The 26,177-nt window shown below is 56.4% G+C and overlaps 6 protein-coding genes across 6 annotated transcripts; 1 reads left to right on the top strand and 5 right to left on the bottom strand.

The window, feature by feature from the left end:
- Positions 1-1,805: 1,805 nt before the first annotated feature.
- CGCS363_v003492 (uncharacterized protein) lies at positions 1,806-2,170 on the bottom strand (the record flags this gene model as incomplete). Its single annotated transcript, XM_036635341.1, has 3 exons — positions 1,806-1,814; positions 1,877-1,942; positions 2,000-2,170. The coding sequence occupies 3 exons, from the start codon at positions 2,168-2,170 to the stop codon at positions 1,806-1,808; spliced, it is 246 nt and encodes an 81-aa protein (XP_036500244.1).
- Positions 2,171-3,805: 1,635 nt separating this feature from the next.
- Positions 3,806-5,374, bottom strand: FLOT1 (Flotillin-like protein 1; the record flags this gene model as incomplete). The annotated part of the gene is made up of 1 exon (XM_036635342.1): positions 3,806-5,374. One exon carries the CDS (start codon positions 5,372-5,374, stop codon positions 3,806-3,808), a length of 1,569 nt encoding a protein of 522 aa, XP_036500245.1.
- Positions 5,375-7,667: 2,293 nt separating this feature from the next.
- Positions 7,668-8,567, top strand: CGCS363_v003494 (uncharacterized protein; the record flags this gene model as incomplete). The annotated part of the gene is made up of 1 exon (XM_036635343.1): positions 7,668-8,567. The coding sequence occupies one exon, from the start codon at positions 7,668-7,670 to the stop codon at positions 8,565-8,567; it is 900 nt and encodes a 299-aa protein (XP_036500246.1).
- Positions 8,568-8,784: 217 nt separating this feature from the next.
- prr-1 (pH-response regulator protein palA/prr-1) lies at positions 8,785-11,601 on the bottom strand (the record flags this gene model as incomplete). The annotated part of the gene is made up of 5 exons (XM_036635344.1): positions 8,785-9,169; positions 9,220-10,462; positions 10,512-11,220; positions 11,281-11,524; positions 11,594-11,601. 5 exons carry the CDS (start codon positions 11,599-11,601, stop codon positions 8,785-8,787), a joined length of 2,589 nt encoding a protein of 862 aa, XP_036500247.1.
- A 1,072-nt stretch (positions 11,602-12,673) lies between these two features.
- CGCS363_v003496 (uncharacterized protein) lies at positions 12,674-14,242 on the bottom strand (the record flags this gene model as incomplete). Its single annotated transcript, XM_036635345.1, has 1 exon — positions 12,674-14,242. One exon carries the CDS (start codon positions 14,240-14,242, stop codon positions 12,674-12,676), a length of 1,569 nt encoding a protein of 522 aa, XP_036500248.1.
- An 8,222-nt stretch (positions 14,243-22,464) lies between these two features.
- Positions 22,465-24,242, bottom strand: CGCS363_v003497 (SH3 domain-containing protein; the record flags this gene model as incomplete). Its single annotated transcript, XM_036635346.1, has 2 exons — positions 22,465-23,603; positions 23,669-24,242. 2 exons carry the CDS (start codon positions 24,240-24,242, stop codon positions 22,465-22,467), a joined length of 1,713 nt encoding a protein of 570 aa, XP_036500249.1.
- Between the last annotated feature and the right edge of the window lie 1,935 nt (positions 24,243-26,177).

Raw genomic sequence — 26,177 nt, forward strand, 5'->3', positions numbered from 1 at the left:
CGCTCCTGATGATGGCTGAGCATTCTCAACGGTGGATGCAACTCCACAGCGCCACAATTGGAAACCTCCCTCTCAAGCATATCACTCTTCCTTCTTCCCACGACGCCGGCACGAGCTATGTTCACAACAACTTGCGTACGGAGCTAGGACTGGACGACATGGTGTTGACCCAGACGCGATCAATCCTTGACCAACTCAATCTCGGCGTACGTTATCTCGACATTCGTCCGGTCCTTACCTCCAAGAGCGGCACCCAAGATGCTCCTTCCTGGCACTGCGGGCACTACACCAACGTCGGCGACGCTGTTGGGGTCCAGGGTGCAAGTTGCGTTCCCATCCAGAAAGTGGTTGATGACATCAACACGTTCACCAGAAAGAATCCGGAACTAGTCGTCATCCATATTAAGCGGACTCAGAGAATCCACATATCCCCAGCAACGCCCAGCGACCCGTTGGGAGGCAAGTCTACCGAGAGAGAGCCCACGCAACGCGAGTGGGAGGATTTCTTTGGGCTTCTAAACCGGCTGGAAAATCTGTACACCGTTGAAAGTCCTGGGGCCTCGAAGCATAAATACCTCCACGATCTCCCTCTGAAGTACTTCATTGGAAATGGCAAACCCGCTGTAATTGGACTCATCGAGGGATACAGGAACTCTCCTCACATTTACAAGAGGGGTTTCTGGCCTCATGAGCGCCTCGTTACTAAGGACCCGGATCAATTTACTCGGCTAACCAGAGGCCCGGATGAGGATGACCTAGCTTCCTCTCTATCATTGAACTCAATGAGCAGCTCCTATCTCTCGGGATCCAGCGAACTTGAAAAAGCCGAACAGACGCAAAAGAAACGTTTCCCATGGGTCTTGCAGCGCCTTGAACGCAGTGTCAACCGAATCGATATGGACAAGATCGAGACAACAGACCTTCTCACTGTCTCCCTCGCCAACGGCCTTCAAAGGTACAATGATGTCAAGGGGATCAACAACACAGTCGTCGTTTACGGTGGCAAAAGGATTACAAACCACACGGTGCTAGATACTGTCCAAAAGGCAATTGAACATGGTAAACCTTTCCATGTTTCTGACGAGAGCTTGGGGAGTGTCATGGACAACCGAAAAGGCAAATCTGCGGCCGTTCTCTATCGCCACCGAGGTCTTTTGAAAGCGAGATGGTCACCGGAGTCTCAGGCCCTTCGATTTGATACGGACATCACGGGAGCATACTGCGAGAATCACGACGTCATGTCCCAGTCGTTATATAATGCTTTACTGCCCAAGATTTTCAGTGGCCGCAAATGGAAGTTCTCAAAAGACTTTCTCGGCCCCAATGAAAAAGCCTTTGGACTTTGTAAGAGTATTCACATTCGGTTGAGGGTGGCTGATGGTAGATTGGAAGGAGTGAAAGCCAAGAAGGGTGAGATTGTGGATTTTGCGAAGTTTGGCCCCGTAAAATCTGAAGACTTTTGACTGTTTTCTTCGGTTTAAAGCTTCAATACAACTACGACAGATGTGATACAGAATCATTCGCTACTAGAAGAAGGTTGTTTGTACAATAAACTGGCTGCTAGTGGATCTGTGCCAAATCAAATGTGTTTGAATATCGTGGCCGCATGAGAAAGGTGCACCTCTATAATAATAGTGAAGCCCCATCCACGCTAAGTAAGAAACTTGAATCAACACGAATGCAATCCCCCGCAGCTAGTATTCTATCGCCAAAGGTCTGTGAGGGAAGGCGAATATGTGCGAAGAAAGGCTAGATAAGAGAAAGGTTGCGATCCGAACACGCTGCTAATTTACAGAGCAGACAGTTTAAGTGCACTAAAAATCAACACCAAGTCAGCAAGTATTAAACCCCAAGATCAGACAACTATCGTGCTTACGCTGTAGTAAGGAAGCTCTGTCTTCCAGTAGTAGGACTTGCAGCCGCCATTGGTGTTGGTGACGCACTGAATTCACATCGAAGTCAGTATCATCACTGTAGGAATTTACGAGGGCTAACTTACACCCCATCCCCCACTGCTGCCATACTGGCCCGTGTTCCAAGTCAATTTCTGGTTAGAATAGCAGGGGCTTGCAGCCTGTCTCGCCTCGATAGGGGCAGCTGCATCGGCAGAGGCAACAGTCGCGGAAGCTGCGAGTGAAGCCAAAACGAGGATTGCGTTGAGGAATTGCATGGTTATGAAGTGAATGTTGTGTCGTGTGAATGTGTTTTGGTCGGGCAAGATATTCAGCTAAGTGTGTTAACCAACTGGGAATGAACGTCAGTTAAAATACAGTTGAGTTCAGTTGGTTAGACAGCGCCGAACTCGGGAGGTGAATAGAAGTCCGAATCTCGTCAAGAATACGAAGAAAGTCTAAATAATGAGCCTCATCTCCCAGTTTCACATAGGGGGGCGAGATCCATTCTCTTCACGGGAGGCTCGGGTTACCAAAGCACCAAAAGATTCTCTTCCGTGGCTGGGTCGATTGTGAACAATAGCCAACGCTTGGACTACCCTTCGGCGATTGTATGAGATAACGCAGAGAGGAAAGAGTATGGCAAGCGCGGGAAGTGAAGGCACTATTGATGATGTGGGCGGTATGGGGATGGCGGCGTTGGCAGGCGTGGAAGGTCCTCGGTCCAGTACATGTAGTTTTGCCAGAGACGATGGCCTTGGCATCCACAGCGGCTTGTATTGTTTTGCAGGTCTTTCACTGCTACATGCATTGACTCTGGTCAAAGGGGGACAAATCGCCTGCTTCAATGGGTCTAAATCCATCCCACCGGGAATTGGCGTCCCATGGATATATAGATCTTGTCATGTCAATGGAAGGAACGAGTCAGTACTGCCTGCCATCTTACCCCCCTCAACCTCTATCAAAGAGTTACCGAAGTGGATAAAGGCAGACGACTTGAAGGTTGTTTTTCTGGTATCGATTATGAATGGCGGTCATAAGGAGATGAAACAGGGGAAAGGATTGTTACACTACGCACGTGTTGACAGACTCGCGTCGACATTTAATATATGCTACTGCACAAACAGTTGCCAGTACCAGCGTTCTGTGTAGTACCCCCATGTGGCGTCGGCTTTGGCAATAGTTGACAGTGAGGAGCCGGGGGGCAACTTTCTCCCGATGCACCCAAATCGGGGACAACGGAGAAGAGGAATGGCCGTGGGCCGATGGTCGCGATGGGGCATTATATTTCCATGCCAACCTTGGGTTATTGGGCTGACTTTGCGTTTCCGGTGACAAGACTGAAGTGGCGAATGGAGAATTTGATCAGAGGGGAAGAGCGGTAAGTCTTTAACAGAGGAATTTCAGATTGAAGTCTCACCTCGAAATGTATATGACTTCACGTTTTTGAGGTCAGTAAAGATTGCGGCCCGTCGATTTGTTCCATCCCTCTGGCGGTGCCTTACAGACGTGCTGCGACTTCAACGGGATAGTGTGATACGCGAGGTTTGCCATCAGGGCGAATGCTTCTAGCTAACCGGGCGGAGGGACGACGACGACTACAACGACAACAATGGCTATAGCAACGATAGGGACAGAGAGAGGTATAGGATAGGTATTCAAAACAGTACGATGATCCAAGTTTGAGAGGAACCCTGATCAAGCAGTAGAGTGTGGTGTAAAGGGTAATTGTTTATGTGATAGATAACCTTGAAAACTAGACTCTCTGATTAATTCCATCATGATACTAATCTTGATAATACATTGAAGACAAATGAAATCTATAATCGACAGTGACCGCCCTGGTATCTCAAACTAAGCCATCAACGCCGATATCCCCAATTCCACAAACGAGTGTTGTCCGTCATAGTCTCTCAGCGACCGCCGTTGACCTTCTTGCCCTGCTGCTCAGCCTGCATAGCGTTCATGCCAGCGTTGAGCTTACCAAACTGCCACTCGGGCAGGGTAATACCAGTCTGCTCGTTGATGGTCGTCATCAAAGGCGGCAGCATCTGGTAAATGTTCCTCATCGTGTCGACCCCAGAGTTGCCGCCACCCTCGCCTGACTGAGATCCCGTGTTCCACACGCTGATCTTGGGCTCCAGACCGCGAATGGCCGAGGCGTTCGCCTTCGCCAGCTCGACGTAGGTGCCCTTCTCGATCATCAGGTACTGCATCAGACCCGCCGGGCCGCCGAAGGCCTGCGCCATCTTGCCGTACGCGTCCGCCATCGCGGACAGACCCTCGGCCTTCTTGAGCGACACCGCGAGATCCGCGTCGGCCGCCAGCTGCGTCGCGTACTGCGCCGCCTCGGCGTCGAGCTTGTTCTTCTCGAACCGCGCCTTCGCATCCGCCTCGATCCCGTACGCGCCAGCCTCCGCCTCGCGCTTGTTCTTCTCCGCGCGCGCCCGCGCGTCCGCCTCGACGGCGTACGCCTCCGCATCCGTCTGCTGCTGCCGCGCCTCGCGCTCAATCGTCGCCTTGACGACGTCCCGCGCGCGCAGGCGCTCGATCTCCGCCGCCGCGCGCTTCACCTCGACCTCCTTCTTCAGGTCCTCGTCCTTGCTCTCGAGCGCGCGCTGCGCCTGCACGCGGGCAATGTCGACGTCGCGCGTCAGCGACGCCTGGCGCGTGTCGAGGTTCGCCTCGGCGGTGGCGCGCTCAATGTCGCGCTCCGTCTTCTGCACGGCGGTCTCGGCGTTGATCTTTGCGATCTCGCGGTCCTGCTCGCCCTTGCGCTGGGCCTCGCCGACGTTTCCGCGCAGCTGCGCCTCGGCGACGTCGATGCGGGCCTGGTTGGTCGCGCCCTCGTGGGCCTTGCGCGAGAGCGACTCGAAGTAGATGCTGTTGGGCGCGTCCTTGAGCTCCTTGACGTTGGCGTTGTAGATGACGAGGCCGAACTGGGAGAGCTCGGACTGGATGTTCTTGAAGATGCGGCGCTTGAAGACCTCGCGCTCGGTGAAGATCTCCTCCATGGTCATGCTGGAGACGAGCACGCGCACCTCGCCCTCGATGACGCCCTTGACGATGTTCTCGAGGTGCAGCATGGAGCCGCCCTTCTTGTCGGCGGCCTCGGCGAGGAGCATGGCATACTTCATGAGGGCGTCGCCGCGGTCCTCGCGGGTGTTGGCGGGGATGGAGTCGTGGTCGTTGCTGTGGACGGAGCTGTCATTGTTATTGCTGTTGCTGCCGTGGTAGAGGTGCTGAGCGTTTGCGCCGCGGGAGTTGACGTCCGGGCCGACGGTGAAGACGACGGGCAGCAGGAATTGCAGCTTCTCCTTGGTCATGGCCTGCAGGCTCATGGCGTAATCGTGGGGCTGGACGGAGAAGCGCATGCAGCGCTGAAAGGGCCAAACCCATGTTGCCTTTGTGATCTTGACCGTCTTCACGGACATACCCGTGATGGCCAAGTACTCATCGGGGGCAGCGATTCTGTACGACATCTTGGCGGTGTTTGTTTGTGTTTTGATGGATGAGGATGGGGTATGAAAGATGAGGAATGATTAAGTAATTGCTTTGCTGGCTGAGATTAAAGGGAGAAGATTGGGGGTGCAACTGATGTTATATAGGTAGTTGTCGTTGAGGTCTATCGGAGAACCCGAAGAGTAAGGGTGGCGGGTTGACGAGAAGGTTTACTTATGCTTTGGATGAACCGATGAGGTGTCGGTGGCGTTGGTTCTTACACGGAGTAATTTACAACCCTGAATAACGAAGGAGGGTATGTTGGGGTATCTGAGAATAATGTTACACTTGTGTGACACGAAAGAGCAAACATTGTAGATGGCCCTCCTCCTTTTTATGTATGCTCGGTCTGTTCGCGTTTCTGATATGTCAACGTTTAGGAGTCATAGGCACGACGGCAGATCGCAAGGCATTCTTGCAGGGCCGAAAGCCAATCGTTGAGCCTCGTGTAACACTACCAAGGGCCATGCCGTAGAGGGGAAAGCAGCAAACGGCGCGTAGGAGCTATCCAAGCGGGTGTGTGGCGGAGCCCAGGAAGGGCTGAAATGGCCTTGGTATGTATGCCACTTGGAATGCGCCCAAGGTATCAAGATGGATAGACTATGCCAGATAACCCCTCTTCTTCGCTCTATTGAGGTCACGTAATCTTCTCCGACATAACCAAGTGTTCGGCCACCTCCGAATTTGTGAATTATCTTCAGAAACTCTCGCAAGTCCGCGGTAATCATCATCACAAAAACTACTTCATGTCATCAGTGGCGCCTAAAGTAAGTCATATGATGCTGGCCCAAGCTCCCTTCGCCTTCCAGAAGCCTTCCTAAACGGCTGCCTAGTGGCTTGGAATGTGGGTCTGTGGGGGATAAGACGGCGATCATTCCGCCCGACTCACACTTATTATCCAGGGCACCTTGATGTGCACTCTCCAGCTATTGAGGCCAGCTGCGCTGATGAACCGCTGCTTTCATGTAGATGAGCATCTCAGCCTCAAAATCAGGGTTCTGTAGTATGCACAGGTTCCATCAGATAAGATTTTGCCCCGTAGGAATATTCCGTCGGCAACCAGAGTCGCATTCAAGGATCCTCGAGTTCCAATCCGCTCACCGAGGAACGCCTCAGCTGAACAATCCCAATCAAACTCATACTTACCGATATCATGCCAAAGCATCTGCACTTCTGATCCCGCAGAGAAATCCCTCAGGCTAGACAGCATCACTCACGACAAATCACTCAGCTAATACCCCAGATCAACATTCTCGGGCTCTCGCGTCTAACAACGCAACCCGACCCAATCGGTACCGAAGCCCGCATCCGGGGACCGAACCGGAGGCGGAGTCAGGGGTGGGCCTCAAAAACCGGTCACCTGTCTCCGGAATGCTGGAAGCGAAAAGGGGGTCCCCGCGCTGGTTACACAGCAATCGGGCGACGCTAGTTCCAAGGGGGCACCTCAATCTGGCTCATTGCGCGAGTGGACTGGAACTGGAACGGTGCATCAATCAGACTCGTAGTCATCCTGGTGCCACAACTGTCCAATAAACCCCGACTTAGCGTGTTTGCCCAGACGCCCCGCCATAACCGGTCCATGTCGCACAATCCCCCAAGGACAGTCAGGATCAACGGCACAGCAAACCCAAGGCTCGGTCGGCCATGAGCTGAGGGGGCGCAGCCTCACGCCATCTTCTTAGTCTCTGGCCACCGCATTTCCCTCATTTCCTTCGCCCAGCGCACCTCATTCTTCACCAAATGACCCTGATAGAATCGGAGAAATCATTTAGATCGTCCGGACCCAGCCTCATAAAGTATAATTCCCGCTCATCGCCGTCGGCCGAGTTCGCACTCACGTGAACACTCTGTCCTCGGAGGCGAAATAATCCTATTGTGGCTGCATGCAAGTTCATCCTGTGATAGGATGAGGCATACTGGGTGGCGTTTTCCCACTGGGGCTGACACAAGGCAGCTCATCTCGTGATCTCCATCCATTCATGAACAACCTCTCTGGCGTTCTCACCAACCAGTTATCGTTCTTTTGTCACACAGCGATATTACCAGGCATCTACAGCCCATCAAGGCTTGAAACGCAAAGATCGCGTATCCTTGCCTTTCCCAATCATTGTCAGATCAACAGCAACTTGACACCATCATCACCAAGTCATCAAACCAAGCATCAACACCACATCATCAATAGCCTCACCCAACCAAACATCCTCAATAACCTTACCTACTTACCTATCGTCAACCGCTCACCACCAGCAACAACCTACCCAACAACAATCAAAAATGTCTAAACAACCACCCTCCTACGACCTCGACAACGACCCCTCCGACCCTCCCCCCTCCTACACATCCACCCTCACCTCCCCCTCCCCCTCGGCCTCATTCTCACAACAACTCCCCCAAACCCTCTCCTCCCTAACCTCCCTCCTCCGCACAACCCAAGCCCAACAATCCGCCCTCGCCTCCCACAAAACAACAACCCTCCTGCCCCTCCTCACCCCGCACCTCGCCGCCCTCCTCACAACCCTTGCAACATCCCCCTCCCCGCCGCCCCTCGCCGAGCTCGTCTTCGTCCCCGCCGCCGCCGTCGACCCCCGCTGGAGCATCGCCTCCGAGACAAACGAAGTCGTGCAAGTCATCCGCGTCTCTCCCGCAGATGTAAAGGAATCCCCCTCAAAACCAGAACAAACCCCCACAACCTCTTCCTCCTCCCTCCGCGAACCCTCCTCCTCATCCTCTCTGCGGCCCAACCCGCCCGCCGCCTTTGACGAATGGGGCCGCTGGTCCGACTCCTCCTCCTCCTCCCCCGAAACCGCCCGCGAGGAAGAGTGGTGGTGGGCCGACGAGGACATGGCGCGCCGCCTCGCGCGGCAGCTGCAGCCCGAGCCGAGGCTCGACCGCACCGTCGTGCGGCAGGTCGTGGAGCAGGTCATCCAGGAGAAGAAGAAAGCGCGGGGGTGGGGGTTGTTCAGGGGGGGCTCGTCATCCGAGGCGGCAGCAAGTTCGTCGTCATCAGCACCGCCGCCGGACGTCAGCAAGGCAAGGCAGCAGCAGCAGCAGGATGAGGATGTAAGCATGACGGTGCGCGCGGAAGAGGTGACGTTTCGCAGGGAGAACGAGCTGGGCATCTGGGAGAGCATGAGGGGGTGGGGCATTGTGGCGCGCGTTAGGATTCGTAGATGACAGAGGAGGCACAGGATGTAAATGGAAAAAGCTTTCGTGGATGGAATTATGTACGGATCAACAGGGGCCATCAACAAAGCTGGAGCTATGAATACATCTAGCGACGACGACACAAACCCACCAACGCCGAGCTCAACAACATCGCGGCACTCTTTCTACCTGAACCAAATCTCTACGCTTGCGGTCTTCGTCTAGGGGGCGGGAACCGTTCCGTGTCCTATCCGAATCTTATTCCGGAGCCCGGGTCCCAGGTGCCGCCCTGCGGGGGCTTGCTCCCCGATCCCTGCGCTTGCTGCGTGGTGGGGGCAGCCGATGAGCCGGCCGGTGCCGAGAACTTGATCCCCATGTCGGGCTGCCACATACTAGTTGGCCTGGGGTGTTGCGGTTCGACAGTTGAGCCCGCCCATGACTGAATGTGTGCCTCGGCGGGAGGATGCACCACCTCCTGTCTTGAGGGCTGCTGCTGAGGCGGTGAGGAGCCGGGGACGACACTGGCATTGAAGTAGGAGTTGTTTGTGCGTTGGTCGTACGTTGAGCCAGCGGGTGAGTGGACTGGGGATCTGTTGATGTTGAGAGAGCCAAGAGGCGGCATGTTGACCTCCCTGGAACGTTGTTAGCGAATACTCCTACAGAATGATAGGACAATACTGACTCTTCGAGACTCTTTGCGTCCATCCGCCGCTCCGCAGCCCACGCCTTGACCGGGTCCCGAAAGTTCTGGCCGACCACCTTACTCAGATCGTTGTAGAACTTGCGGCCCACATCCACATTGTTGACAATCTCCTTGTACTTGTAATACGCATTGTCCAACCTCTGCAATGCTTGCTCGCGCTCCCTGCTGCCGCTGGTAAGATTCTTCTTCTGGCTCTCGAACTCCCGGTTGACCCGTTGCACCTCCGTCATGAGCCGGTCCTGTTCGTCCTCTTCCTTTGCCACAGCTTCAATGTCTCCGTCGTAGAGCTTGTCAAGACGCTTCTCGAAAAACTCTTCAAAGTGCGCCGGAACGATGGCTGTTGTCGGGTACGTCCGCTCAAGACGGGCAGCCTCTTTGAGGATGTCGGGCTTGATGTCGTCCGTTCTTGCCTTCTCCCTCAGTGCCTCGGCCTTCTTTCTCCTTCTCGATTCAAGACGGAGGACGTCGTTGTAGGCCCCGCGCAGTCTCCCTATGACTGGCTTCAAAGGCTCGGGGATGTCCATCCGTCTGCTTGAAGGGACGTAGTCCATGAGAGCTCGGTCCGACCCGGACAGCATCTCCAGCAAGTCCTGGACCTCTCTGTACTTTTCTCGCACAAGTGCGTCACTGCTCGTACTGCTGGCAAAGTAGCCCTCGATTTCTGCCACTTGTCCCCAGAACGCAGCTCCCTGAGGATCGCTCCGGCTGTCTGGTCTCGACCACCTGTCGGTGCCGTACTTCCGTCTAAGCCTCTGGTCCTCTTCCTCCTCTGCTGTAAGGATAGCTTTTCCCTCATTGAAGACTGAAATATCTGCATTCCGGAGTTTGTCGATATCGGAGAACGCTCGCTGGATGCGTCCAATAGCGTCAGCCTGGCGAATCTCCTCGGCGTGATGGACCAGACTATGAGGTAGACCGAGAGGCTTCTCGAGGGCCTGTAATGAGCCCGGCAGGTTGATAGAGCTGAGAATCTGGTGGAGCTTCTCAGTCTGAGTCTCCATCTGACCAATAATATTCTCGTTGACAATGCGATCGCGGAGTTGTTCGTAGATGGTGATGGCTGCGTGCACAGAGAACGGCACCAGCTTCGTGAAGAGGGCGGGCCCGAACTCGGCCTGGTCTCCGAGGTAATCGAACGGGTTGCCCACTTGAGGCGGAACCTTAGCGATGGCCATGTTTGCCCTGTCGAGGATCTTGAGCTCAGACTTGGGCGGTACGGGATCTGCTTGTGTTAGCCTGGTCGCTTCCAACCTCAACCTCGCAATACTCACTGAGATAAATCACGTCATTGTCCTTCTCCGCCCGCTTCAGATCCTCCTCAACCTTTCTCTTCAGGCCGTTCAGGTCATCGAGCACAGCTTTGTTGAGGTACCCGCCCCTGCTCTCCTTCAGCCCTTCGTTGACGCACGCCACAGCATCCTGCAACCTCGCAACCTCCTCGCCGTACTTCCGCTTCTCAAGGCAGTCGCACGCGGCGCGGTACTGCGCGGCGCCCGCAAAGTGGTGGTGCTTCGCGCTCATGTGGTGGATCCACGCGGAGCTGATCGCCTCGCTCTTCATCGCCGCCTCGCCCGCCGAGTTGTACAGGTCCGACACGCGCGCCGCCAGCCGGGCGATGATGGCGTCCTTGTACCCGTCCATAACGGCCTTCTGCCAGAAGCACTCCTGCGACTGCGCGAGAAGCAGCTGCGCCAGCGACTCGAGCGTGTTGGCGTCCATGTCCTCGGGTGGGTCCGACATGCGCAGCTCGGGGAGGATCTCCTTCTGCATGTGCTGGAGCACGCCCGCGGCGGACGAGAAGTAGCCCGCGGCGGTCTTGAGGCCCTCGGTGCCGGTACGGGACTGGGCGACGGCGAGCTGGGAGTAGAGGGAGGCGAGGTTGTAGAGGATGTTCATGAGCTCGTACTTGAGGTTGTTGCGAACCATCGGTCGCTCGGTGTTGTAGCCCAGGGCTGGGTACCAGGTGAACTCGGCGCCGATCTGTCCAAAGGATGGGTTAGCATTTTGCTGCATTTGTCGTAAAAGGCGATGACCACGTACGTCGATCGGGAACTTTCCACCGATCCACACCAGCTGCCCGGCGTAGGCCTGAAGCTTCTTGATGCCGCTGGGGTGCGGCTCCCTCACGTTGACCGCATCGCGTCGGAGAGCATCGATGACCTCAAGGTCCTGCCGGAACATGTCCGGGTGCTGGTCATATTTGGTGTTGATGTACTGCCGTATCGTCGAGGACAGCGACAGTTGGGTGGATTTGCGGAAGGGCAGCGACAGGATGTTCGATATACTGGCCCCAAAAGACTGTTAGCAGGCAGACCAAACAGCGCAAACTCGAGTAATCGCAAAGGTTACTCACGTTGCCATGTCGAAGGGTCCCTATCGGGGCAGGGTTGGACGTTGGAAGAGCTCAAGCTAGGCCAGCAAGCTTCATGGCTTCATTTCTCGAAACATGGAAGGACACAGGACGGCACAGCAGTAGCGTACCGGCCTAACTGACGTTGGCGGGGCACGTGTGGCACAGCTGCCTTTGTGGCGTCGAGTGGGGGTGGGGGCGTGGCTGAGACAGAGGCAATTTGTGCCTGACGCAGCACAAGCTTTCGGCCTGAGATGTGAGGCTCCGCAAGTTCATCCCATCGCATGAATCTCGACACATGGCAATCGAAGGCAATCTCATCGCACGAGTCAAGTCGAGGCGGTTTAAGTCATATTTTTGAACATTTAGTATCATTTGTATACACTTGTCTAACTCTACAAGGCGCCAATGGTATCAGCACCCTCCTGCCACCGTAATTTAATCCAGGTGGTTGACCTCCGAAAAAGGACACCCAACGTCCTTATCATGACTCCAAACGTCCGGCCTTTCACAGGTCTATGTACCGATTGCAAGATCCGTCCAAGCAATCCTTCTATGTGCAATGCAATGCCGCAGAAGAAGAAAGGAAAATGAAAGTGTAGCGGTTGCCAGCATGCTTGTTGTAGTAAAAAAGCCCGAACTCAAACGCCGAAGCTCTGATTGGGAGCTATATGCCGAAGTCGAGAACCGAGTCGAATCGAAAGATGGTTTTTGGTTTGTAATGAAATGAGGGTATCGCGGTCAGCGGATTATAATTATGATCCTGTCCAGGGAGGTTGGTATTGGGGGATCCGTATGGTATGCTTTTGCCCTGGGCAAGGCAACCGTTATCCTTCGCCGGGTTGCCTTTGTGCTGCCGTCTGAATCGAAATAGGCCCGTGCCATTTCGGCCGAGGGGCCAGCTATGAAAACAGGCCAGGATATCCTGGGATGATGGGGAAAATGCTTGGATGGGTTGCTGAGGTGCTTTTATCCGATGGCGTTTCGCCAAAACCACCCGTCCCATCATGTCATGAGGTGAAGGCGCCTCGAGAGGGCCTTCGCCTGTGTCGTATCGTCGTGCTCGGGGGTCCCGAGGGCACCTCATGTGGAGGGAATCCACACAAGCTCGATAACGCCGTCGATCTTGCTCATCGGCTCGCCGTCCTCCTCGACCCAGCGCTCGTCGTCCTTCCTGCGGGTGTAGATCTGGAGTACGGAACCGTCCTCCTGGACGTGAGCCTCCTGGAGCTCCCAGGCAATCTTGCGACCAGTCTTGTGCAGAGATCTGCGCTGGGGGCCGAACATGTAGTCCAAGTTCCAGCCAATATCATCGGGGGCGGGGGTAAAGGTGCGCTCCATCTGGTCGAGGTTGAAGTCGATGCCTTGCGGGTAGTGGGCAACGCTGAAGCCGTTGGCGATGATGAAGTCGTCCGACGTGATAAATCGCTGGTACGGGCAGTCCTCGCCACAGGCGTGAGAAACCTTGGTGGTCTGGAAGGGCTTGGCAAAGTGCCAGCCGCCGCCCTTGTAGTGGTGCAAGCTCAAGGGCTTGATGCCACTCTCGTAGAAACCGGCCGGGTCGCCGTACAGGTCGAGCTGCCACAGATCCCAGATGTTGGTGAGGCGGACCTCGGTGTTTTCGTAGATGCACTTGCGGAGGAGAATGTCGCCCTGGGGACCCCAGCCGGAGTTGGCTTCCTTGACCTTCTGGGGGGTCTTGCAAGACTCGTACAGCTGGTTGATGGCGGCAGCCAGGGGAACGCTGAGGAAGACACCAGCACCGCCGAAAGCCTGGGAACCGTGGCGGTGGATAGCGTTGACATCCTCAGAAAGGGTTCCAACGTACAGAGGGTCAAGGTGATCGAAAGTAGCGAACTTGTCGATGAGACCGTGCATGCTGGGGAAGTAGGTATCGTCGTCGCAGGTGACCAACCACTTCTTCGACTTGCGGTCGGGGTGGTTGTACAGGTAGGGAACCAGAGTCAGGTAGCGAACGGCCATCTCCATGGAAGGGTCAGAGTGGGCCACATCCACGTCAATGCCGACACGCTTGAGCCTGTCGCTGGCATCCTTGAGCTCGGCGTCACTGGCGTCCAGGAGGAGGAGCAGAAGCTTTCCACCGTTGGACTTGCCGTTGCTGTCGGTAAGCCAGTGAGACCACTCCTTGATCGGGCTCGTCTTGGGGTCGTTGAAACGCTTGTAGGTGGTGGAAACAGCGAACATAAAGTCAGAGGCGTTGACAGTGGCAGGGTAAGGGGATTGAGGGACGGGGAGCTCGAGAGGAGCGTGGCACTCCTCGGGGGCGTAGGACTTGGTGACATCAACCGTCTTGAACTTCTTGGGCAAGAATTCCTGGTCGAGGACGGTGTAGGCCTTGCGAATGATGTTCTTGCGGGTGAACTTGACGTAGCGCTTGAAGTAGTGGATCTTGTTGTCGAGGCCATACTTGTCCTTGACCTGCTTCAGGTGGTCGGTGTTGACATCGCAGTTCATGACGTGAGTCGAGGAGGGGGCAGGCTCGGCGGGGATCTTGTCGGAGAGAGACGATGAGCCGTGAGACTTGACGGGGTCCAAAGGCTGCTGGTGGGTGATGGAGGACTTGACTCCGGCACCGGTCTTCATAATACGGCCGCGGACGTCGATGGCGTCGTTTCTGAGGGTGAGGGCCATGATGACCAGGATGACGACTGCAAAAAGCAGCGTTCTCGTGAGTGGGTTACGCATACTGCAAGCGCGAACCGGACCAGGCAGCTTAGCGCCCATTGTCCGAATAAGACGGTCTAGTTGTTTTTCGTCCAGCTTGACGGCTGTAGAGGGGATGTTCGGCTTGGTGTTTTTGTGAGCGAGCAGTCTGAGCGATGAGATGAGGTCGTCGGTTGTCGTCGAGGGTTCCTCTTCCTTGTGCTGTAGTCCTTGGTGCGGATGTAATGAACTCGGATTGGTGAAGTGAGTTCGGACGATAGCTCCACGACCCAAGACCTGTCAAACAGAAAACGAGATGTCTGTATGGATGATTGCAAACCGAGGCCAAATGGAAAAAAGCAGATACCGGCGATAGCAGCTAATGGTGGTTGTGTTGAGCGAGTGACACGATCATAGGACCGGCAAGTGATCGGGAAAACGGGAATCTCTGCTGCTGGAAAGGAGAACGCGAGCAGAGACTGGCGATCCAGATTCGTGGTGAACTGGAGAGACGAAGAGAAGGGAAAGGAGCAGGAGGGGAAGGGTGGGAGATGAGGGAAGAAGAGGTAGAAGAGGTCTGGAAGAGTGAAAAAGAGGGTCCCTGAATAGCGGGCGGGTAGGTACAAGAGAGGTGCGTAACGGTGCTGAAAAGACGCCAAAACAGTACAGTAGGGGATGGATACTACTATGCGACGGGTGCAGGTACCGAACGGAGTAAGGTAGGTAGATAGGTATTCGTAGCGCGGTAGGGTAGGTAGAGCGAAGAAGGCGAACAAGAGCTACGAATACCTGCTTGGAGCGTGCCGGGAGAAGACTCCGTATGTGCGGCGTAGAGTGACGGACGGGGACCGGGGGTGGTTCTCAATGTTCACCACGCTGATTTAGGGGGGGGAGGGGGGTGTGGGACATGGAGTTGTGGGTGTGTGGACGAGGAAGATGGAGGCGTGGACCAGGGGGAGTGGGAGCGGGAGTGGGAATCCAGGAAGAAAGAGGGAAAGACTTGGACTGGGATGATGGCTCGGGGAGTTGGAGCCAAGTTTGGTCTGGTACATATCGATAACTGGACGGGTGAGCTAAGCCTCTCTCTTTTACCTTACTCTGAGAATTTGGCTGTAGCGAACAATAGTGACAGAAAACATGAGGTACACCGAGAAATAAGAAGAGACAGAGACAGAAAGATGGACGTGGGAGAGAGGGCTTGGCGACGAGCAGCAGCTGCAAGAGCCAGGGACGGGTGGGATTTGGTGATTGGGATAAAATTGGCAGCAAGGGGCCCTGTTGAAGAAGAGCGCCGTCCTTCCCACTTTTGGAATGTACCCAGGGTACGTATCTTTTGCTTTTCTTCCATTTCCATTGTCGCCATTTCCATTGCTTCCAGTAAAGAATGGCGGGAGCTGGGACAACGGAAAGGAAGGAAGGATGGAAGCCTCAAAGAAAACGGCGAATAAAATAAAGAAAAAAATATACAACCGAAACAAAACACTAACGTAGCAACTTGTTTTGGCAACAACGACGGCAACTGCCACTGCCTCTGCCACTGTCCTCCCGCCGCCACACCCAAGCAGCGACTCTGTCTTACGGCGAGATGCACCAAGGTCCAAAGAAGGAGGCAAGACGGCGGCGGCGGCGGCGCTGCGCATGGCAGTGTGCAGGGTAAACGGGTGGGAAGGAATGGGTAAAACGGGACCTGCAGCTGCGTATCCGTCGTCTGTGGCCTGTACTTGGTAGAATGTGTGTGTGTAGCTCCAGACTAGGTACAGTAGCGTTGCGTTGCTTGTGCATGGGAATTTGCAACCGAGTTGGAGGTTGACGAGTGACGAGTCGCCTCAGCCCATTCTCTCTGGACAGCAACTGAGACTCTCAAACACTGAGATGCTTTCTGCCTGTATTCGTAGCGCACGCTGTAGGGAGAGACGAGCCTGCGACAGAGGGCTCTCCTCCTCGTCCCATGTCGACAACTGAGGTGCGGTGCAGACGCGGCAGCGGTAGCAGCATGGAACACGCAGAAGCAACCCGCGCTCCGCTGTCTGATGTTCTGTGCTGCAGTTGTTGCTTCTGGCTGTAGGTGGACTGGACCACACATGCCCCTCGCATCAGACTGACCGTCCTCGTCATCTCATCCAATCTTTCGCCTCTCCGAGACCGTCTTCAATCGTTGGCTCGCTCGGTACAGGTGAAGGGAAGCAAAAAGGGAGGAGGAAAAAAGGGTGAGTGGGTTCACCTCCAAAAGGTATGGGCAGGGAACGGCGAAAGGGGTAGCGATGGGAGGTGGGAGGTCGAGCCCGCGACCAGGAATCCGCCGGCACGGTCGCTGCTGACTGGCCAGGGGCGGGGGCACAAATGGGGGCAGGGGAATTATTCCCGGTGGGGGCCCTGGGTGGAGACGGCGCGACTGCCCTGGGTTTTTTTCTGGGACGCTACCGCACCTCACTCAGCACTCACAGCCGACACTGTCACTCACTGTCACTGTCACTCACTGTCCAGCTGGTTACGGTAGCCCACAGTTTCCCCAGCTATCGTTACGGCACGGTGACGGAACCCTGGGTCGTCTTACAGCTTCTGGCCGATCTGCTGCTGCTGGGCATGGCTGTCCGGCACGCAATCAGCTTGGAGCTGGATGCTGATGATGGCATTTTGCAAGATCCAAGATATTGCATTGTCCCGACGTGGCCAGGAACACACTCCGACGATGCTGCAGCCACGAAGCCACGCAACCACCGCAGCCAGAGGCGCCGCCACCAGCGCGTGGCCAAGATCCAATTGACAGTCCCGTCTTCCGTCGCGCCGGCGCCGGCAGCGGCTCCTTTGCTGAATTCTCGAAGGCGTGCTCGCTGCTACCGCCTACCTTAGTCCAAGTCACCTAGCGCCCAGTGCTGGGAACACGCGCCGAGGCCGTCGCGTCTCTCGCTAGTCTGTATCTAACGTAAATCTGTCTGATCCCAGATTGCAGAGGTTGCCGGCCATGATTAACGCAGATTGAAGTGGGCTCCGGGAGATGGCGTTCTTATGTAAGGAACAGCAGAAGAAGCACTTTTCAGTTGCCCTTCGTCGCGCGATGGCTGCCCTGCGTTCTGAAGCGCAGGGCAGCTTCTTGCAAGTTGCAGTTCACAGTTCACAGTTCCATTGCGAGACCTCCGTTGCTTATCAGTTGGCAGATGACGGCCAGCGAACCAAAAGGAAAGAGCCCCGCTGCGACTTGATCTGTGCCGTATCATTGGCCCACAGACCTCCAGATCCAATCGCCATCCAATCGCCATCGCGTGGCTCGACAAACGTGCTCGAGGGAACCGCTCACGATTGGAAGGTGCGACTCCCCAGGACGTCCTTCCCAGTGCCTAACAAATTCTGTCAAAAAAACGTGATTGGCCACCCGTCACCGTTTTCTCAGGGGGAGCGGCTCTGGCTCTGGCTCTGCTTCCTTCCCAGGTGGCAGGAGGAGGGCGTCTCGATAGCCGCTTCCTTTCCCAGCTTGCCCCTTGTACCCCTCCAGTACCTGCTCGTCCCGGCCAAATCACCGCTTCCCGCCAGGTACCGCTCCCGTACCCGTGCTCCAACCTGCAATCACCGCAATCTCTCCTTTCCATGTGCCGAGCGACCCCAATCTTAATTTTTCCATTGCAAACCACCACCCGCGTCCACCACCACCACCACGCCCATCATCGCCAATGCCAGCAATCCCAACCCGTCCAATTTCATCAATCTGCTGCTGCCGCTGCTGGTAAGCCATCCCCTTCCAGAACCCTTGGCTATCTCTCTCCCGTGGGCCGCTCCAATCTCGTCAATTTCGCGGCGACGGGTAGCTCGACACCCGTCCTCAATCTTGCCGGGAAGAAACACACAAAAGACGACTTTTCATTGGACTTTGGCACCATCATCGCCATGGGTCCTTGCTCAAGGAGAGATATTCTACTACGAAGTACAAACATAAACTCGAGATTTACACGTCGAAATCGCTCACTCGCACACAAAAAACGGCACACTCGGCCGTGGCCCACGTCTGCCAATACTGTTAGCGGCCTCATGGCGACCACCAAGCATGGCATGGCATCGCAGGGCTCCCGAATTCTGGATGCGCTCCGTTGCTCCATCGCGAGGCCCAGACGGATCACGCTGCCAGATAACTCTACTCGGCACTCAATCGACGTCGTGCTGATCACCGTCGATGCGTCTTAATCCCAGACCTCCGTTTGTGCCTCCGTTACCCTCAGTGGCCCAACACCCTCGTCACCGTGGGGTTTGTCAACCACTGCCTCGTGGGTCCGAGTCGCCGTCTGCCGGTCGCCTCCCTGTCGACGGTTTGCCTGTCCTGTCGTCTTGTCCTGCCAAAAAGCTGCAGTTCAAGGTCTCCAGATCCTGTTCTGCTGCTGCCAGCTCCGCCGTCCGATGCCGTTGCCGTCCAGCTTCAGCACGCACGCCTCCCGGATGTTTGCCGCCCGAAGGCCCTGCTCCTTGCTCCTGGCACCTTACCTCGAACTCGGTGCCCTGGAGCCGCCGTCGGCCATGACTCTCGCACCCAGCTTGCATTGCCATCGTCATCTACGAGCTGACCGGAGCTGAGCCGCTGAACACATTAACAAGCTTTTACTCTGCGCAGTCGACCTTCCTACAAGGAACCTCGTACCCGCTGTGCTGTCCACAAAACCACAAAATCTACAAACACTGCCTGCTCAGTGCCACCATCTCGCCTGTCTGCCACCCGTCTATTACTCCGAATGAAACCCTCGGGAACCCCCAAAAAAAACGCATGCACGCCTCACGGGTGCGCCAGAAGCGTTGCTATTTTTCGCAGCGCAAAAACTGGGCCGAGTTACGCGTCGTCATCATCCGGAGCAGACGATCTGATCCAGTGCTAGCCAGCGCCTCCACCAAAGTGGCCAATGTCAACGGCGGACTCCAACAACCACACACACTTTTTGGTCTTGTGCTTGTCACTCGCTGCGTGCGTGCCTGCTGCTGCACTCTGCACCTGTTCCTGCGCGCCGTCACCGTTCAGACATCAGACGCCCACAAAACCAACGGAGCCTTAGGAGCCTCCCAACGGGCCACACCCACGGCTCGCGGAATACGTACCGAGTCTTTTTTCCAGAATGTCATCGCTCGTGCTCCTGCATCAACACTTTAAGCGGCTCTGATCTTCACTTATGCCTATCACGCTAGTCTTCTCACCTCCTTATCCAACAGCCCAACCTCCAGCGTCTACGGAGCATTTTGACATGCTAATGCGCCCTTGCGGCCAACCAGATGCTTTCCATCTAGAGATCGGCAACAACAAGAGGAGAGGAAAAAATAAGGGAGGCATCGATTGCCGCTCACCTCGGGCTGGTTGGCTGATGGTCGCTGTCTGCCCGCTGCTCTGTCCCTGAACGGACCCAACGGACCCCAATAGGGGAGGAACGGTGCTGGGGATTGATGGCGGTGGACGTCCCTTTCCCTGCAACAAATCATTTTTCAGGCTGTCGAGTCCGACTCTGGACGCTACATCCCGGGCTTGCCAAACCATTCCCAACAGACAACGACTTTCGAATCAGGGATGGTGCCGGCTCCGTTTGATTCTTTCCCTTTTGACGAAACATGACGCGGATCTTGCTGCGAACCGCGGCCGATCAGCATTTCTCTGACAACAGACACGCCGTCTTTGTGCCCCTTCAGGCCAAGACTATGTATCTCCATTTCAACTGCTAGCCACCGCTGCCACCCTACCCAAAACAGCGGCGGGTGCTTGGAGCGGCAGCTGGTCAATCCAGGACAGACTTTCGGCTCAGCGAGCCTAACCTGCCAATCTGCAGGCTTCAGCCAAACCTTCCAACGCCTGCCCCGAGAGACGGGAAGCTCAGGATCACAGAAAGTCAATTTTGTCCAGCTCTACCCGGTCAGTCACTGTAAACATCTGCAAACACCTGGACTTGGCCCTGAGCTTAATCGTCCCAAAACCACCCCGAGGAGACGATGGCGGCTTCTGGCACCGACACGCCGGTCGTCGCATGCAAGCCGATGGTCGACTAAAGCTCAAACCCCAGAACAAAGGGAAAAACGGGCAGCATCAATGGGCCCTGGCGATCGGCCTGCTCATCTGCCCACCTAAACCACACTGGAGACCATTTCAATGGACCTGACACGATCTGACGAATCAGTCTCCAGTTGTTCGCTGCCTCAGCACCAGTTCGAGTGACCTTTCCTTGGCGTGGGGATGTCAGATGAAGAAGGGGTTGTGGACAACTGGAGGCTGGAAAGCCCAAAAAAGGGGGGTTCTTGAGCGGCCGGTGAAAGGCCGAAGCGAGGACTGCACAGCGAATGTGTCGCTGAGGGCGACCGGGGTACCGAAAGACCCAAAAAGTCCCAATGCTGCACATCCTGGGCGTCTCATCACCGTGGAGTCGATGACGTCCTCAGCACAACCCTGGTCGTCGTCCATCTCGACTTCTTGCACCAACATCGCGCCAAACTGGAATTTTGCTCAGCCTACCTGGGCATTCACGCCAGGGCACACAATCCACCTCTTCCGTGTTCCGAACCTGCGGCCCAGGCGAGACGGGCAAAGTCCAGACAATCGTCACAAATGCGACGTCCCGTCTCTCTGGTGCCGGGCGGAATGCAGGAATGACATCCAGCATTCCAATGCCAGCGGGGTATGTGAAATAGTCTACAAAGCTAAGCTCATGAAATCACGCAAGCCCAGGCCAAAACAAGACCTGAACCAGCCTTGCGACCGTCACTGGAAGTCTTTTTTTAGGATCAAGACAGTCTCTCTCGACGAACTTCGTCCGAATTTGTCGACCTGTCCCAGCGGCCCCCTGTGGATCATATACAGATCCGTTTCATAGAGACCGAATGATCTGCCCTGCCCTGGGTTAACGGCACTGTCCCCTACGGCATCTCAACCGACGACAGACGATGGCCCCGTGTTAATTGCGATTGAGATTTGCGCATTCAACTTGTGACAGCGCGGGAGCGCACGGCGACCGGCCGGCACTTGGGCCCACCCGTCGTGTCGTGAGCGCCGTACCGCACCGGTGACCCTGATGCCGCATTGCCCAAAAAGGCTAGGAGGCGGATATCACGATCTGCTGGCTTCCTTCCGCCTCACTTCGTCGGTCCGATCGCTGGCCGAGCGCTGCGGGTTCCCATGTTGTGGCGCCTTTCGAGAACAGCACCGGAGGGTGCTCGCCGGTGGCGTGGTGCAAGCATCGACCGTGACATCTCTTGTGTAAACCGTCAAGTATGCAGCTCACCCAATACGCCAGGCTTGGAGTGAGCTTCGCCGGTATGGATAGAATTTGGTTTGCTACCGGCAATTGGCACACGCCCCGCATGATCTCGAGCCTGCAAGGAGTTTTCTCCAACCCAGGGAGGGGGGCCACTCAGATCCAGACGTTGCTTATTCTGTGGCCGTTGCTTTTTGTTTTCCCAATCAACGATGCGTTCCTGCGCCGGCTTGGTGCTTGGCAACCAGTCGGTTGAAACATGGCACTTGATGAGCTACTAGCGCAGAACCACGCGACCAACCAGGGCGAGGTTCAATATCTCTGAAGCATCTCTGGAACATTGGCGCAGCTTGCAGAAAAAAAGCCACAAATAATTGCAGGTTCCGTACGATTTAGAAACAACTGAACCTCTCGCGTTACGCAGGGGGGTTGAATATCAAGTTCGATGGCCGTCATGCCAATTTGACCACGTAAAGCACTCAATGGTATACGCCTATCTTGACTGATTCCTGGCGTGAATTCGGACAGCAGCGATCAACTGAAGAATTAAGATGCAAATCGTACAGAGGTATCTGCAAGGTTACTCGGAGTTTGTGGCAGCACTCCTCGTTGGTCACATCATCCACGCCGTAAATCTGTTGCCGTCTTACGCTGTCTGTGGCACGCCGGAGGATGTCTGGCCGAGTTCTCGAAGTGCGAGGTGTGATGTCTCGGCTACATACTTACTTCCATAGTACACCCGTACGACGGCGAACGACGTGCCACTGTTCACTCTGTCCATCATGGATTCGTGGATGACACACCAGCGTCATGGGGAGAGGGCAACTTTAAGCGATACCGAGACACATCACAAGATGCCTCGGGTTTGCTCATTCTGATATTGAAAGAAATTATGTCATTGAGGGGGCTATCTAAGCTCTAAGCTGCAACCGGCCGTGGAAAAAGGGATATCTCATCGCGCAACTTTCATACACAAACTCAAGTCATGACGCTTTTCGTTATTGTTTTTCACTGGTACTGCTGCTTGTGGTCTCCCACGCCGGGACGAGGAACGTTATCCTCGACGTAGCCCGGGAGCTGCTCGTCGCCCAGAGCTCCCGAGGCAGTCGGGCCGCTCTGGGGAGGGTGGGATCCCAGCGGGCCACCCTGGGGGTACTGACCGTAGCCCTGAGGCGGCTGTCCGTATCCCGGGGGCGACTGCTGGCCGTAGCCCGGAGGTGCCTGGCCGGGGCTGGTGGCCGGAACGGGGCCGGTGGCTGGCACGGGAGCCGGGGGAGGCAGGTTAGCCTCGGGGAGGGGCTGCTGCGCCTCCGCGGTGCGCAAGGCCTCGTACAAGAGGTGCGCGCCGCCGGGCCACTGGCCGGCGGGGCCCTGGGGAGGGACCTGGCCCTTGATGATCTGGTCGACCGACACCTTCTGGCCGTAGAAGGCCGCGTTGGCGTCCTTGCGCTCGGTGACGACGGTGCCGTCGACCTGGACGCCGGCGTAGAAGCCGCGCGACTTGACGTAGGAGAAGTTGGGCTTCAGCGACGTGCTGCTGCTCCTGCGCTTCGCCTTCTTGTCGTCCTCGGGCTTCAGCTTGCCGTCGTCCGCAGGCTTGGCCGCAGCAGCAGCAGCAGCAGCAGCCTCGTCCGCGGCCTTCTGCTCGCCCTCCTTCTGCGACTTGCCGCCGAAGCTGGCGCCGACGTCCATGACGCCGCCGGCGCCGTAGGGGCCCGCGACGACGGCGACGTCGGAGCCCAGGCTGACGCGGTTGCCGAGGAAGGCGTTGAGGGCCTCGCGGGAATTGATGATGAGCACGGTGTCGTGGATGTCGGCGCCGATCATGAAGCCGGCGCCGACGGCGTGGACCTGGATGCCGGAGGGCGGGCCCCAGGAGCCGTCGGGCAGGCGGGCGATGAGGACGCCGGAGCCGGTGGCGCCGGAGAACTGGAAGCCGGCGCGGAAGGTGGTGAAGATGGCGAGGCCGACGGCCTTGTTGATCACCTTGCTCGGGATCTTGACGATGGCCTTTTGCTCCTTCTTGGCCTTGTTCGGGGTGACGGGGCGCGAGGAGCCGCTGCCGCTGGCGTCGGTCTTGCCGGGCTCAAGCTTCTCGGAGGCCGGCTGCTGCTGCTGGGGCGGGACGTCGGATGCGATGCCCTCCTCTGCGGTGCTGATGTTAGCCTTGTTCTGGTCTGACGGGGAATGATGGGGAGGGGGAGGGACGTACTGCAGAAGCTTTGCAGGATCTTGGCGGCCTTTTCGCACTCCTTGTCCATGGTGGTGGGCAGGAAGCTCTGGGAGCCCATCTTGTTCGCCATGGCGTTGATGGGGCCGGCGGCCTTCATGCCGATTTGGGTCAGGCGCTCGCCCCATCCCTTGTGCTGCTTCTGGGGCTTGGTGGCCTCGGGGGTGGTCGCGGCGAAGGCGGCGGCGGCCTGGGAGGCGGCGGGGTCGGTGTGGTCGGCGCCGGGGGGCGTGTAGTGGTGGCCGGCGCCGCCGTACTGGGCCGGGTTGTAGTCGGCCTGGTGTTGCTGGGCCGGAGGAGGAGCGTATTGCTGCTGCTGCTGCTGCTGGGGCGGGGCGCCGTATTGCGGCTGCTGGGTTTGGGGCGCGTGGGTGTACTGCGGCTGGTTCGCGGGGGGAGGGCCGGGAGGCGGCGGGGGGAAGTACGGCTGCTGGCCCTGTTGGCCGGCGGGCAGCTCGGTCTTTTGGTCGGTGGGAGGGGGAGGGAAGGTCTGTTGCTGGTGCTCGCCCGTGGGGACGGGGGGCTTCTCGTTGTTGGAGGGGCCTGACCACGACATGATTCAGGACGTGCGAGGTGTTGTGGAGGTGTTGTGCTTGTGTGGGCTTTGGGTATCAGGTGTCGAAGAGGTAGAGCAAACGAGAAGGTGATGCGAGGTAAGGTAGGAGAGGAGGGGGGTGGGGGGATTGGGTATCGTCTGATGATGGATGAGGCTGGTGATGGCAGAAGGGGGAAGCAGCTGCTATGGAGGTGATGGCAACTGTTTTTGTATGTTTGGGAGATGGCGAGCTGGACCCTGTTTTATTTTTTGTTTCTGGATCTTCGGGGTCGCCAGACGAAATGAAGCTTGTTGAGGGTTTGGTGTGGCGCAGAAGTGTCGTCAACGTGGATATCGCGGCCCTGTGAGGCTTAGATGGAGCTTCTTTTGGACGGAAGAGAGTCAGAGAGGCCTCTTGTTTGCGAGAAGTGGCGTCAGTTTCCACGTATTAGCTGGTGGTAAGGTACCAAGAGCTGCCGTGACAGCTCACCACTGCGGGAGAGAGCGGCACAGAGAGGGGAAAGCGTGGAGGGGCACAATTAAACGTCATAGTGTGGCTGACGGGGGAATAGTGGGGCATATGGGGCAGTAGCGTGTGGCTGAGCCGGGCTTGGAGAGCACGCGATTCGTTTGCTGTGGCCTCGCGAAGGGAATTAGTGGGTGTTGACGGTGTGCAATGTGTTCATCCCTGCTCGCTCAAGTTCCCGCTCTGGCTGGAGGGCATCCCCGCGGCCGCCGATGAATGCTGCTGCTGCCGGTGATGCTGCTGCTGCTTCGGGGTGAGCGGTGCGGATACATATTGCTACACCCGCCGCCTGTTTTGGACGATTTGCTTCATGAGAGAGTGTTCAGAGTTCTGGCCTGCATCTTTTCCATGCGGATGGAAGAACTATCGAAGGTTGTGGAAGCTTCATTCCCGAGGTGACACCAGGTTGGGCGCGAGTCAATTGCTGCATCGAGACTGAGTTCCGTCGCTGGAGGGAACAGAGTTCATTATGAAGCTTCTCGCTTGCCCCAGCCGAACGTGTGAGAGTGGGCAGATGAGTTTGTTTCGGTACAGTTGATACAGTCTCGCTTCTCACGCGATGCATCACTTGCAGCACAGATGAGATGACGGGCGTTTTTCTGCCTGCATAGCGGTTCTGTCTCTTTCTCATCAGGTTTCCATAATGCAGATGCTGGATGACGCCTAGTTGGAGACGCAGCAGCAATAAACATGGCCAATTGGACAAATCCGCTTTCGGTTTCGGACCGGACGCTGCTAATGTAAAGAATTCGGGGACTTGTTTTCTTTCTTTCTTTTTTCTACGCAGCGGGCGGCGCGGGCGTGCATTGCATGTGCTTCCCTTCCATCGGACATTCTCCCAGCCCAGGTCCGTCCGCCCGGTCCGGACGCGCGCATCCCCAGGGTAGACAGACGGGTAAGCCCGCCGGACCTTTGTTTAGATCTATCTGTTCTGACATTTGTCCATGTCTGGCATTAATTCATACATGCGTTTGACTTGTTTCCCGAGGCTGATAAGGAACGGCGACTAATCAGGAAGACGAGTCGTCGTCGTCGCAGCAGGCGCACTCAAAATCGGGCATTCGCAGGGTGCTGCCTCGCGCCGAACCTCCGAACGGCCAGCCATTCCCCGGTTGAGAGCGCAACCTGAGTTGCCGCTTCTGGGCAATCCCGTCCAACCACAAGCTTTTCCCGGTTGGGGCAATTTGGCTTTCGTCTTATGTCGACCGGTATTCAATCTCTTTTAGCGTTCGAGAAGGCTCCCGTCTTTCTATGTGATCCACGACAAGTGTCTGATGTTCGGTGCCGCTTTCCGCTGCGACCAGCCCGCTGGGTCCAGACAAGCTTTTGTGATGCTGCAGAGCTGCGTTTGAGACACACGCTGGACGAACTTGCCTCGGCTTTCGATGAAGAGTTGCCAGTTTGAGGGGGATGGTTGCGAACCGAGGGAA

Source organism: Colletotrichum siamense (genome assembly GCF_013390195.1).
Source record: "Colletotrichum siamense strain Cg363 chromosome Unknown KSG_Cg363_contig02, whole genome shotgun sequence".
NCBI classification, from domain to species: domain Eukaryota; kingdom Fungi; phylum Ascomycota; class Sordariomycetes; order Glomerellales; family Glomerellaceae; genus Colletotrichum; species Colletotrichum siamense.